Source organism: Elephantulus edwardii, unplaced genomic scaffold, assembly GCF_000299155.1.
Source record: "Elephantulus edwardii isolate Elephantulus edwardi_28Jun2011 unplaced genomic scaffold, EleEdw1.0 scaffold00269, whole genome shotgun sequence".
NCBI lineage: Eukaryota > Metazoa > Chordata > Mammalia > Macroscelidea > Macroscelididae > Elephantulus > Elephantulus edwardii.
This window is the reverse complement of record NW_006400019.1, coordinates 2320611-2334843: the sequence shown is the minus strand read 5'-3', so window position 1 is coordinate 2334843 and position 14233 is coordinate 2320611. Positions and strand designations below refer to the sequence as shown.

General features: G+C 43.4%; 1 protein-coding gene and 1 pseudogene across 1 annotated transcript; one reads left to right on the top strand and one right to left on the bottom strand.

The window, feature by feature from the left end:
* Positions 1-558: 558 nt before the first annotated feature.
* On the bottom strand, positions 559-1521 carry LOC102853297 (olfactory receptor 10Q1-like). Its single transcript, XM_006899997.1, has one exon. It carries the CDS (start codon positions 1519-1521, stop codon positions 559-561), a length of 963 nt encoding a protein of 320 aa, XP_006900059.1.
* A 1557-nt stretch (positions 1522-3078) lies between these two features.
* LOC102852877 lies at positions 3079-12180 on the top strand (annotated as a pseudogene).
* The last annotated feature ends 2053 nt before the right edge of the window (positions 12181-14233 follow it).

The following is a 14233-nucleotide window of genomic DNA, read 5'->3' as shown; positions in this document are numbered from 1 at the left end:
TCAAACATTACCCACTAAGCCCCCAGAAAGAAATCACAGTTCTTGCTTTCAAGGAGTCACTAGGCTACTTGGAAGAGACAGAAGGGGCAATGGTCAGAGTCAGCTGCACAGGCTCCCAGATTCCAGGGATGATGAAGAGTCAGCTGCTCTGGAGGCGGAAGTAGTGTAGACACTGAAATGTCTGAGTGCCCAGTGTCGTGACGGCTGCTGCTGCTTCGGTTTGCATTGCTGCACTGCAACTTTGCTGTTTTCTAAGCAATGGAGAAAGTCAGCAGTTGGCCTTGGGGAAGCTCCAGTTGGATTTTTTGTTAAAGAAGTGCCTGGCATAACTTACTGTTTGGGTCCTCTCAGCGTGGCCTGCTTCCTGTCAGTGTCCATGATTCTGACACTGTAACTCCCTCTCTGAAAGCCAGGGCATCACTTCTTTCCTTGACCACGACAACGGGGCACACTCAGAACCAGAGCATGCTCCTCACAGGAATTGGAGGGGAACTAGGTTTGGGAGGAATAACCCTCTGGACTTTTGAAAGGAGTCCAGGTTTGGCCTCACCTTCCAACTCAACCAGTGTTGAGCTGGCATTGCATCTGATTGTGGTTCTGCAGGAGTCGCCTGAGAGCACCCTTGACTTCCTGGTTCCTGAGACAATAGATCATTGGGTAAAGCATGGGGGTTACATTGGTGTAGATTAGGGACACAATTTTGTCTTGTTCTGGAGTGTAACAGGACTTGGGGCGAATGTAGATGAATATTGCACAGCCATAGTGCAGAACAGAGACCAGTAAGTGTCCGGCACACGTGGAGAAGGCTTTGCTTCTGCCCTCTGCCGAGTGGATTCTGAGGATGGCGGCAATTATAAATCCATAGGAAAGCAGGATCAGCAGGAAGGGAATCAACAGGATGAGCATACAGACAAGGAAGACAGCAATCTCGTTGGCGCGAGTGTCAGAACAGGCCAGGAATAGCACAGCAGGGATGTCACAGAAGAAATGGTTGATTTCATGGGACTGGCAGAAGGGCAGCAGGAAGATCAGCGTGGTGAGGGCGAGCGATAGCGCAAACCCACTGCCACAAGCCAGCACCAGCATCTGCAGACACAGTGTTCTAGTAACAATGAGTGGGTATCGCAGAGGGTTGCAGATGGCCACAAAGCGGTCGTAGGCCATGACTGCCAGCAGGAAGCACTCTGCCCCACCCAGGGCAATGAAGAGGAGCATTTGCAGGGCACACCCCAGGAAGGGCATTCGTTGGTTCTGAGACAGGAAGTTAGCCAACATGTTGGGGACAATAACCAATATGTAACAAATTTCAATGGTGGACAAGTTGCGAAGGAAAAAATACATGGGAGTCTGGAGGCAGGAGTCAATGAGGGTGATGAGCACGGTGGTCGTGTGCCCTGCCAGGGTGATGAGATGCACGATGAAGAAGGTTCCAAAAAAGAGGAGCTGTAGTTCAGGCAGGTTCCTGAAGCCCAAGAGAATGAACTCCGAGCTGAAGGTCTCGTTTTCTGCCAGTGACTCCATTCTGACTCCCCTGCATAGACCTCTCGGGGTCACGGCACCTGGAGCACTGGTGAGCAGGTAGCTGGCTCTGGAGACCCTCTACGTCCTTTTCCGGTACTTGGCTTTCATTTTCATTCTATGAGCTTTGTAGGTCCTGCCATCCAGCCCCTGAGAATGTAGCACTGCTCACTGCGGTATCTCCTGGGCGTACCTGTTGAGTTACTAAACATATGACTCAAGATGAGGAAAGTCTAAAGATTAGGTTCATGGTTCGAGGCCACCAGCTGCACCATGGAAGAAGGATGGGCAGTCTCCTCCTGTGCGATTAACTGTCTCTGAAAACCCGCTGGAAGGTCAGCTATCGATTGATTCTGACTCTACAGTACACAACAACAACAACAAGTAGCTGATGTCAGAGCTGTTTAATGATGCTGTCTCACACTGCCTGTGGGTCTGAATTGACTTACCACTGTCCCTTCATCAGGTCAGAGGTCATAAATCGCACTGGAGGTGGCTGCGCATCCTCTCTTGAGATGCAGGGTGCAGGCACCCAGGGAAGAGGGAGAACCCCATTGGGAACTAGGGCCGTGCACTGATCCCTTCTGTCCCTCACCCTCTGGAGCCCAACCTCGCTGGACCCTCCTTGGTCGTCCTTGGCTGTGCTTGCCCTTCCCCTGGCGCCCCTGCGCCCCTGATCACACCATATTGTCATGTACCAACAGCTGGCCTTTGAGGTACCAGGGCGGCTCCGAATGGACTATACAGCACCTCAGGTCCTTGGTTTGACGAGGTGATCTTAAAGACCCTTTCCACTTTGCGCATTGTTTATAGTAACCTCTTTCTGGAGTTCCTGGAGCTAAATGTCTGGAGAAGGACGTCTAGCGAGTAGGAGCTGCTGCCTCCCCTGTGACTGTGCTCCTCAGTCTGCCCAGCATCAAGAAGGCTTGACACAGAGACTGTGGCACAGTTCACATAGGTTATCGATAGCACCACTGTGAGTTGTACTCAATTTGATGCTATCTAACAACAATTGCAGAGAGATCCCAGTTCCTGGCCTTCCCCTTCCAGAGTCAGGAGAGAGTCTCTAAACCAGATAGTTGCCACAGCACTCAGGGGTCCCCAGCCACAGGGCTGCTAAATCCTACAATTCTTTGAATGTCTTTCTGTCGACCTCAATAGCCTATAAGCTCGACAATAGCAACAGTGATGTCTTGTCCGGATGCTGAAACATCAGAACATACTTGCTTATTTCTGTGCCATCCCCATTCTCTCCAGGGTCTGGCCTAGAGGAAGCAGCTAGCAAATACACTTGAAGAATGAGTGAGATTAGGACATCTTGGACATTTAGTGATAGTTGAAATCATGATTGTTCAAAGAGCGTGTGTGGACTGAGGGGGAAAGGGGACAAAGGGGAGGGCACAAGGAAGAGGAACTTTCTAGACAATGGGGTAACGGAGGGGTGGTCTTTGAATAGTCTTTATCCAAGAGTGTGGGGGAAGGAACTAAAACCAGGCAGCTTTCCAGATGAGAGAAGAGGCTTGCTTCCTCCTTCCTCTGGGATCACTGGGTGGGAGGGACATGGAGGCCTTGGCGACAGGACTGATGAAGTAAGAAGCCTCTGATTTCTTCTTGCACATCCCCCTATAATGACAATCTTTCTAAAGATTCTAGAGACTTCATAAACCAGCAATCAACAGGAGTTAAGGCTATGCCATTTTTATTGGTGCCATTAAAGCCCAAAATGGGTTTAATAAAACCTGAAAACCAACTTTGGAAATAGCTTTACTTGGTTTAAAAGCTGGTTGGAGTTCCAGGGTGCCCAGTCCTTTGTGTGGGATGTTGAGTTGATTCGGTTTTCATTTACCTAGCAGACAGCTAAGGATTCTGGTGGTGTAGTGCGTTGTCTCTTGTGCTGCTAATCAAAAGGACAGCAACTTAGATCCACCAGCCACGCTACGAGAGGATTACAGAGCCATTTCCTTCCTTTATAAAGGTATACAGTCTTGGAAGCCTAATGAAATTTCTCTGTGAATTGGAGCTGACTTGACAGCAATGGGTTTGGTTTTGTAACAGACAATTAAAGGCTTTAAGCCACAATGATCCCAAGAGGGTGACATGCTCACTCCTCACTGTATCCCCTACCCACATCCAGCCCTACACCGGAATCCTAAAGTCTCTGTCCTGACAAATTGTCCAGCCTGACAGGGGTTCCCTCCACCATGTCTCCCACCTCTGTGGTCACAGGTGCCTGACAGAGACCCCTTTCCCCCAACCCTGTCCGCTCTCCCAGGAGCCTGTCTATCTCTTGTGACAGGTTTGAGTCTTCTCTGGACCTGTCCCTTTGGTCTCAGCTATACCATCTCACTTCCGCTTTACCCCCTGTGCCAGTGCAGAGGCACTGGAGTACCATAAACCTTGAGCATGCTGAAAAGCCTGGATAGCAGAGTCACATATGAGTCTCATGTTTAGAAGGAAGCTCAAGGCTTGCTTCGGCCCCCATATATAACAAGGCTTAGCCATGTGCTTCATTTCCTTCTCTCTTTGTTCCAGGCATATAAACACCTGTGCACATGCAAAACCACACATGCACACACTCTCATACACACATGGAAGTGCTTACACACTTAATAACCCTCACATACATGCATGCATATTTACCCACACACCTGTGTGTATAATATGTAATCTACATTGTAAACACCTGAACACTTACAACCAAAATGTACACACACAAATCAACACACATATAAACATGCATGCACAAGAATATGCATTCATACACATACACTTATGTACACAAATATATACACGCACACATGCACACACATATTAACACCTCCACACACCCACACACACATCTGCATACACACTCAGGGCACTCACACACATACACACACTCACACGTTGAACATTTAAATGGAACTGTAGTCTGCAAACTTACTGCTCAGATGGCTTCCACTTAAGAACCTATCTGCCAGTGCTTCAGTCAGCACACACCGGTTTGCCTCAGTCTCTTTAACTGCTGTATTTCATGGGGATGCATTACAATTTAACTCGTTATAATTGAATAAAAAGGAACACATGGTAACAAAAACCACCTGGAAATAGCTTGTAATAATCCTTCCTAACTTGGGCCTTGAAGTAGCTTCTCATTCCTCAGTCTTCCAGTGCGCAGCGTCTGAACACCGTTGGCAAAGAGTTGGGGCTGCCTGGGAGATGCCAGATCAACAGGTAGAGCGGGATGCTGGGGAGGAAAGCCTCTTGGCACGTCTGTTACCTGGTCTGCTGTTGGTGAGAAGTCTGGGCAGGATTGGCACCCCATTTTCAGGGAAGCAGGGTGGGCGTGAGGAGGCCACTCTCAGCAATGCCGTCTTCTGAAGCCCAGATGATGGCTTGCCAACCTCTCTGGACCACAGGGAGCCGTCCTCAGAAGTATTGCCTGGTGGCTGCTTGCAAGGGAGTGTCCTTAGAGAAGCTGCCCTGCTCTGTGACCTGCATTAAATAGTAGTAAAGGCCCTCAGGAAGGGGGCCATACCTTCACCAAGGGGAGTGTCTTACCCAGGGCACAGAGTTGGAAAAAAGCTGAACCCAAACAAAAACCCAATTACTTAGACTTTATTTGTGAAATTCTGATAATGGAGCCCCTTCCAGTTCCGGGAGATGCGCAGATATCCCAAAGGCTGTGCCTCTTTGGTGGTTCAAATCCAATCTCTTCTGTGGAAAGTCAAGTGTGAGTCAGTTCCAACTGGACGGTGCTGAGATTTTTTTAAACATATTTTTAAAATACTATTTAACTAGGATGAGCTGAGATTGCACATTCTCATTTTAGGATCACTAGCTTGGTAACAGGCCTCACCAGGCTGGTAAATGGACAGGTTTCCTTGGGTGCTATCAGCTGAGCTATTTCTGCTAGAAACGTGTGTAAAGTGGGGGATGGAGCCCCAGACTGGTGGCCACTTAGGGCTCTGCCCACTGCTGTGACAATGGGATTCTTTGAATGGCCAAAAGGCTACATAGTCTGAATTCTCAGACCTTCCAACTCTTATTTGTATAATCAGAGTCCTAACACCTCTCTCCACTTCACCTTCAGGCTGACCACTGCTGATGCACATGTAACCCAGCTGTCTATACCTATGCAAAGCATGTCCACAGCTTCTTCCTCCAGCCCAGGCCACCGTGCTGATGACCTCAGCTCTCTCTTCTTCCCTTGCATTGGCCCCTCACCACGACTATCCTTTCTAGGAATGCAGAAACCCCTTCCCAAGCCATTCCCACGCCTCATCAGCAACAGGGACAAAGTCTTTGAGTTCATGCCAGACTCTGAATCAAGACAAAGCCTTCTCCCTAGCCCTGCAACTAGCTCTGTTTGAGCTGAGAGTCATATAAAAGCTCCCTTGAATTGTTCCAGCCACTTCTGTCTATGAACAGTCTCAAAAGAGGGTTTTAAGGTGTCCAATGCGGGTGAGCGCACGACAGCTCTCCAGCCCCTTCCCCTCCCTCTTCCTTTTCTCTAGCCCCTCTTTCCTCTTGGCCACATTTTATAAAATGAAAACTCTCCTGCATTTTCATGGAGATGAGGGCCAGGGACACCTTGGCACCATGGGCACCCAATGGAACAGGCCTTGGGGAAACTCCGTGACTCAATATTGCCTTACACGTGAATGAGACCAACCTAGGAAACAAAAGGCCTCGTAAGGAAGCTACTGAGAGACGCTAGGGAGCCAGAGGAGAGACCAGACCTGGAGGCAGAGGTCAAGGCCTCAGAAATTTAGCAAGAGCTGAAGACACACCACTGTGTGAACATAGAGGTCATGGAGGCTGTGGGGGTATAACACATCCTCAGTTTAGTGCCAAAGTTACCCAAAGGGAGTACTTGATACTGAGGTTTTACATGTAAACCTGGCACTTTGAAATAGGGCACCACAGATGAGACTTTAGCAAACTCTAAAAGCTGTTACAGCTCAGGAGCTCACCCCTCAGATGCTGTTCCCAGCTGAGTTCTGGTGATAAAATTCTGCCTGTGTCAGGACATTCCCTTATCTTCTAAATATAGCAAATAAAGGACAAAGGTTAGATATTGTTGAGTTTTAAAAGAAAATTTTTATTTAATTGTTCTTGCTGAGGATATATGCAAAATATACCTTCATATGACAAGTTGCTACATGTGCAGTTCAGTGCAACCTTTTATACCCCTCCTTTACTGCTTTCTAAGATTCTTATCTAACCGTCCAAATGCTATTTTCTATTTGATTCCATGTTGATAGATCTTGATAGAACACAATGCACAAGTCAGACATTCTTTATTGCTGTTGCGTTAGTCGTGTTAGGTGCCATCAGGTTTGTTCTGATTCATAGCAACCCTATGCACCACAGAACGAACTGCCTGTGCCACTCTAACAATTATTACATGTTTGAGTTAAAATATATCTGAGTTCATTGTTTGATTGGTTTTTTAAATTATTATTTCCATTCATTCTTTGTTCCACTTTTCTCCCTGCCGACCCCTCCCTCCAGTTCACTCTTCTCTTTGAAAAGTAAAAGAAAAACTCTTTCATAATATAATTATATTATATAATTATATAATCCCTCCCCCCGAAGTCCACTCCACTATGTAGCCTTCATTCTGGACTCCTCTCATGACAATAACAAAAAATCATATATCCCTTTTAAACAGTTGTCTTCCTCATCTGTTTCAATGAAGTATACATAATTTATCCCATCTTTCTCAGTCTCCGACCAACCCCAATGTCAGTCCCGTTTTACAACAATGGCACTATGCAGTATTTGTCCCTTTGTCACTGAGATATTTCATTCAGCATGTTGTCTTCCAGGGTCACCCATTTTGCATAATATTTCATGAGTTCTTTGTTTTTCAATGCAGCATAGAATTCCATTGCGTGAATAATGCACAGCTTCTCTATCCATTAGTTTGTTGATGGGCACTTGGGTTGTTTCCAACTTTTTGCTATTGTGAATAAAGCCACAATAAACATGGGTGTGCATATGTCTGCTTGGGTGGCAGTTATGGTTTCCTTAGGGTATATTCCCAAGAGTGGAATTGCTGGATCAAATGGCATCTCTATTTGCAACTTTTTGAGAAAGCGCCATACGGCCTTCTATAGTGGTTGCATCATTTTACACTCCCACCAACAGTAAAAAAGGGTTCTAGTTTCTCCAGCATTTGTTGTTTGCTGTTCTGTTAAATTTTGTTCTTTCTGGGGTGAGACAATATCTCATAGTTGTTTTGATTTGCATCTCTCTTAGAGCTAGGGATTTTGAACATTTCTTCATGCATTTGTTGGCCATCTGAATGTCTTCTTTGGTGAAGTGTCTATTCATATCCTGTGTCCATTTTTCAATTGGATTATTTACCTTTATCTTATTGTGGTGCTCATATATTTTATAAATTATATATATATATATATATCCCTTATCAGACATGTCATTACAAAATACTTTTTCCCAGTCTGTGGCTTCCCTTTTACCTTGTTGGAGAAGTTTTTGGATGTACGTAGGGATCTGATTCTTAGAAGGTCCCATTCATCTATTTTATCTTCTCCTGGTTGTAGATTTTTAGGATGCTTGGAAGACTGTTTATGTTGTGGATTAGGATTTCTAAAGTTCTTCCAAGCTTTTTTTTTTTAAAATGAAGTTTATAGTCCTTGGTTTTAGTCCTACATCCTTGATCCACTTTGAGTTGGTTTTTGTGTATGGAGTGAGGTGTGGATCTTGTTTGAGTTTTCTGCAGATAGTTTTCCAATTTTGCCAGCACCATTTGTTAAAAAGGCTGTCGTTTCCCCACTTGACTGATTTAATCTCCTTGTCAAAATTCAGTTGACCATAGGTAGATGGGTTGATTTCTGGATTCTCGATTCTATCCCATTGATCTATATGTCTGTCATAGTACCAGTAACATGCTGTCTTTTTTTAAAAAATAATTTTAATGAACATTTACAGAGATTTTGGATTTCCATTCATTCATTGCTGCACTTCTCTCTCCCCCCTCCCCCCCCCCAGTTCGCTCCTCTCTTTCAAAAGTAAAAGAAACACTCCCTCCCTGGGACACAATCCCCCCACACCCCTCCCACCGCCCCAAGTAAATTCCACTATGCAACCTTAATTGTGGACTAGTGTGATAACCATAATACCCTATCATACATCGCTTTTGAATTATTCACTCCCTCATCTGTTTCAGTGCAGTATACACAATTTATCCAGTTTTTCTCAGTCTTACCCCAACCCTGATATCAGTCCCATTTTACAACAGTGGCACCATGCAATATTTGTCCTTTTGTAACACGCTGTCTTGACCACCCCATCAGTATGGTAGGATTTGAAATCAGGGAGTGAGATGCCTCCTACCTTGTTTCTCTTCTTAAGGAGTGCTTTGCTTATTCGGGGCCTCTTTCCATTCCAAATGAAATTGGAGATTGCCTTTTCCATCTCGTTGAAGAATGGGATTGGTATTTGTATTGGGATTTCCTTGAACATGTAAATTGCTTTTGGTAGTATTGTCATTTTCACAATATTGAGTCTTCCTATCCATGAGCAAGGAATATATTTCCATTTCTCCAGGTCTCTTTTTTTTTCTTGTAGTAATATTTTGTAATTTTCTTTGAATTGATTCTTTGTGCTTCTGGTTAGATTTACTCCCAGGTATTTAATCTTGTGATTGATTAGCTATTGTGAAGGGTATTGTTTTTCTTAGCTCCGGCTCCGTATTCTCTTTGTCACTGTAGAGATATCCAACTGATTTTTGTATGTTGATCTCACATCCTGCCAATTTGCTGAAATGGCCAACCATGTCCAGTAATTTTCTTGCTGAGTCTTTAGGGTTTTCTAAGTATTCTATCATATCATCTGCATACAGAGATAATTTTACCTCCTCTTTGCCAATTTGGATACCTTTTATTTCCTTCTCTTATCTTATTGCTATCGCTAAGACTTCCAATACAATATTGAAAAAGAGAGGTGACAGTGGGCATCCTTGCCTAGTTCCTGTTCTTAAAGGGAATTCCTTTAACCTCTCTCCATAGAGAACAACATTGGCTCTCGGGTTTGTGTATATACTTTTTACTATGTTGAAGAAATTCCTCTCTAATCCTATTTTGTTGAGTGTTATAATAATGAAAGGGTGTTGGATTTTGTCAAAGCCTTTTCTGCATCAATTGATAGGATCATGTAGTTCTTGTTCTTTGCTTTGTTTATAGGATGAATTCCACTGTTTTTCTTAAGTTGAACCATCCTTGCATACCTGTTAAGAATCCCACTTGGCCATGTTGAATTTTTTTTTTCTGTATTGTTGGATTCTATTGGCCAGGATTTTATTCAGGATTTTTGCATCTATGTTCATAAGAGCTATTGGCTTATAGTTTTCTATTTTGGTGGTGTCTTTTCCTTGCTTTTGTATCAAGTATATGTTTGCTTCATAGAATGAGTCTCGGAGAATTCTATCTTTTTCTATTTTCTGAAATAGTTTATGTAGAATTGGTGACAGCTCTCTGAATGTTTGATAAAATTCACTTATAAAACCATCTGGTCCAGAGCTTTTTTGGGCTGGAAATTGTTTTATTACCTTTTTAATTTCTTCTTTTGTAATGGGTCTGTTCAGATGTTCTTGAGTTCATTGTTGTAGTCACTGTATCACTCAGTCTCATTGGGACTCTTCTTTTTTTCATACTTTTAAAAAATTTTCTAGTAGTTTATTTACAAGATTCTAATACAAATTCAAACAAATTCTTTCAATTTCCCTCACACAGCCCCCATCAAATTGTACAACCCCATGATTAATTCCTCCCTCCCCTTGCACATCCACATCCCTCTGCTTCCAGCCTCTCGCACCTTCCTGGATCCTTGTAATCATTCTACAATAATGGTTTTATACAATATTTATCCTTGTGGAACTGAGTTAGTTCACTCAGCATAATGCTCTCCAGTCCCTCCCAAGGGACTTTTCTTAGTTTTTGTTAACCTTCTACCTTGCCAAACACAGTGTTTTTCTCTAGGGACTCGTTGTTTTTAGGTGCCATCAAGTCTACTACCCCTCATAGTAACCCACTGAACAACAGACCGGGGCATTGGCTTCTCTCCCTTGCTTTTGTGAGATCCCACACCTATCTCACAATCTCGTGCTTGAGTCCACTGTGTCACTATGCCAATCTGTCTCATTGAGTCCTACTGGCGTGGTCTCTCCAACTTGGCATCATAGTAGCACAATTATCAGGACTTTCCTTTTTTAAAAAAAGAAAAATTTATTTTATTAATTTTAAGGACTTTCAATGAACAACATTCATTCTTGTACCTAGTGACTCGGATGGCAAAAAGAAGACACCACCAGCCATCAAGAATCTATTGCTCCTTTTGGCTCTCTGCACAGCACCACAGAGGTTGTCAAGAACAAGCACCTCATAAAAGGTGGCAAAAAGGAGCCAGGAGGAAAGTGGTTGATCCATTTTCCAAGAAAGATTGGTATGATGTAAACGTCCCAGCTCTGTTCACTATAAGAACTATTGGGAAGACACTAGTCACAAGGACTCAAAGAGCCAAGATTGCATCTGATGGGCTCAAGGGTCACGTTTTCGAAGTGAGCCTTGCCGATTTGCATTTAGAAAAGCCAAGCTAATTACTCAGGATGTTCAAGGCAAAACCTGCCTCACCAACTTCCATGGCATAGATATTACTCAAGACCAAATGGAAGACCATGATTGTAGTTCATGTTGATATCAAGACTATCAATTGTTATTTGCTTCATCTGTTTTGTGTTGATGTTAAAAAAGTTTTAAAAAGCAACAATCAAATTTGGAAGACCTCTTATGCTCAGCACCAACAGGTCCACCAAATATGGAAGAAAATGATGGAAATCATGACCTGAGCGGTGCAGACACATGACTTAAAAAGAAGTGTTCAATTGGCCATCTTGTCTCCTGTCAGGGTCACAGAGATGCTAAGATCACTAGCCGAAGTCTCTCTGATCCAGGGCAGTACTTTCTGTTGCTGCCGCAATGGCCCCCTCTCTGAAGAATGCAGCCCTCCTAGGCCCAGGAGTATTGCAAGCACAGGGATCTTTCACAAGGGACAGACAAGCCTTGCCCCTCTACCATCTCTTCCTGAACGTGGAGGAAAAGTTCTTTTTGGACTGACCCCTGAGAAAGTCTTCCAGTTTCTTTAACCTAAAACTGGTGTCACGGGTTCTTATATGCTTGGAATTGGGCTTATCTTATATTTTCTGATAAAGAAATATATGTGGTTCCACCAGAAACCTTCTCTACCACAGCAACAGTGGGGTTGCTTATCTATGTAGTTAAAAAATATGGTAGCTCTATTGGGCAATTTGCTGCTAAACTTAATGAGCCAAAAATTGTTCAACTCGAAGAGGTGAAGCCGACTTCCATGAAATACATCCAAGACGCTCAGAAATGCCAGTACTTTTGTGATGTTCAAAGGAATAACATCGCTATGGTCTTGGAAGTTGCATACCGAGAACAGCTGCACAAAGTGTACGAGGAGGTTAAGAATCATCTGGATCACCACATCTGTGTGTGTGGAATAGAAAGGAGCGAGCACATGACAGACTGGGTGGAGAAGAATGTGCTGCAGAGCACCTGCACACAACAGGAAAAGGAGACCATTGCCACGTGCACTGACGACCTAAAGCCACTTGCAAAGAAGCCTCAAGCCTAGGCAGTTACGGAAATCTATCCCAATTGAGACAGCTGCAAACAGTTGATTTAACTAAATGGAAAATTATCTATGTGACAAAAAGAATTCTTTGCATTATATTGCTGTGTATTCAAATTACAGTTTTTACTAAAACTGAAGCATGAGTTTGCTATATTGAGAGAATAAAACACACTCATTGAACATTAAAAAAAAAGAAGTGGTTAATAAATGTATTCCAGACAGCACTGAGAGAGACATAGAAAAGCCTTGCTAGTCTATTGGTCCTCTCCAGGATGTATTTTAGAAAAGTAAAAATGCTGAAGAAGCCCAAGTTTGAATTGGGCAAACTCATGGAGCTTCATGGTGAAGGTGGGAGCTCTGGAAAAGCTACTGGAAATGAGACAGGGGCTAACGGTGAACAAGCTAATGGCTATGAGCCAATGTTCAGGAATCTGTTTAAAAAGTTCTATTTGTGAGGGGGAAACAAACTATTGCTGAGTTAGAAAAGAGGGAAAGGTGAAAGCAGAGTTTGAGGACTTTAGTTTCTCTGAACTTTAGTTCACACTTAAAAACCTCTAACCAAATATGAGACCCTTCCTTCCATGAATTTTTTATAATTTTCAATGCACATGAAATTCCTTTGCTTATACACTCAATTTTTGTACCTTTCATAAGCCAACAACAGTGAACCATCATCAGACTGTATCAACTTCCTAGGGCTACCACAATAAAATGTCAATACTGAGTATCTCAACAACAGTTATTTATCTTCTTACATTTTTGGCTCAACAATTCAACTCAGGGAGCTCTGGTAGTGTAGTCAGTAGGGAGTTGTACTGCTAGCCCATGACAATGAGTTACACTTCTGGAAGTGAGAAATCTGAAATAACATGTCATTCGGGTTGATTCCTTTCTGATACTCTGAGAGAAAATGTTTCATGACTCTCTCCTAGTTTCTTATGGTTGTTGGCAATCTTTGCCATTCCTTGATTTACAACTTCTGTCTTCTCCCTTTACGTCTCTCTATTTTTGTGTCTCCTCTATGTGTCTCGTCTCTGCGTTTTTCTGGGAAATGTATAGGGTCAGTGAAAGAGACATAATGCTGAGTAAAGTAAAAGGAGGAAGACACTCGATGAGATGGATTTATGTAGAGCCCAAACATCACAATAAATGTGAGGACAGTGCCAGGACCAGGCAGTGTTTCCTTCTGTTAGACACAAGGTCACTCACTATGAGTTAGAAACAAAAAATTTACTTGCTGAAAGTGAGAAGTATATGAAATGCTTTCTGCAGAAGATCCAAGACTACAGCCTTCAGTATGAGTTACATCCCGACATCAGGAAAACAAAAATCTCACCATTGGAACAATAGACCCTCAACTAGTGCTCTAATGTGTCCAGAAGTGTGAAGATGGCACAGGATAGGACAGGGTTCAGATCTGTTGTTCATAAGGTTTCTATAGGTCATTTGTTGTTGTTATGTGCCATCGAGTCGCTTGCGACTCATAGTGACCCTATGTACAAGAGCTCTAAATGCTGTTCTACCCTGTGCCAACCTAGCCATCTCAAACGCAAAAATATGGAACGCTTCACGAATTTGCATGTCATCTTTGCAGAGGGGCCATGCTAATCTTCTTTGTATCGTTCCAATTTTAGTATAGGTTATACCTAACTCAATAACACCTAATAACAACATATATATCTATAGGGAGCTCTGGTGGCCTAGTGGTAAGGAGCTGCACTGCCAACCCAAAGGCACATGGTTGGAATCTACCAGCTTCTCCACAGAAAAAAAGATGGGTATTCTTCTTCCATGTGATTTATTGCCTCTGAAAACCCGCTAGACGGTTAGCCATTGGGCGGTTCCTTCTTGATGATACATAAAAACAACAACAACATCTCTATCTATGGACCCCTGGTGACTTAGTGGTAAGGACTTGCACTGCCCACTCAAAGGCATGCAGTTCAAATCCACCAGTTGTTTGGCTCCGACTTGATAGTACATAACAAAAACAACAACAACAACAGACAGTTGCACTATTAGTAACACAAAGGTTATGCCTCCTGGTTCTTTG

Excerpts from the sequence above, each read along its gene's own strand:
- LOC102853297 (XM_006899997.1), bottom strand. The coding sequence starts at position 1,521 with ATGGAGTCACTGGCAGAAAACGAGACCTTCAGCTCGGAGTTCATTCTC.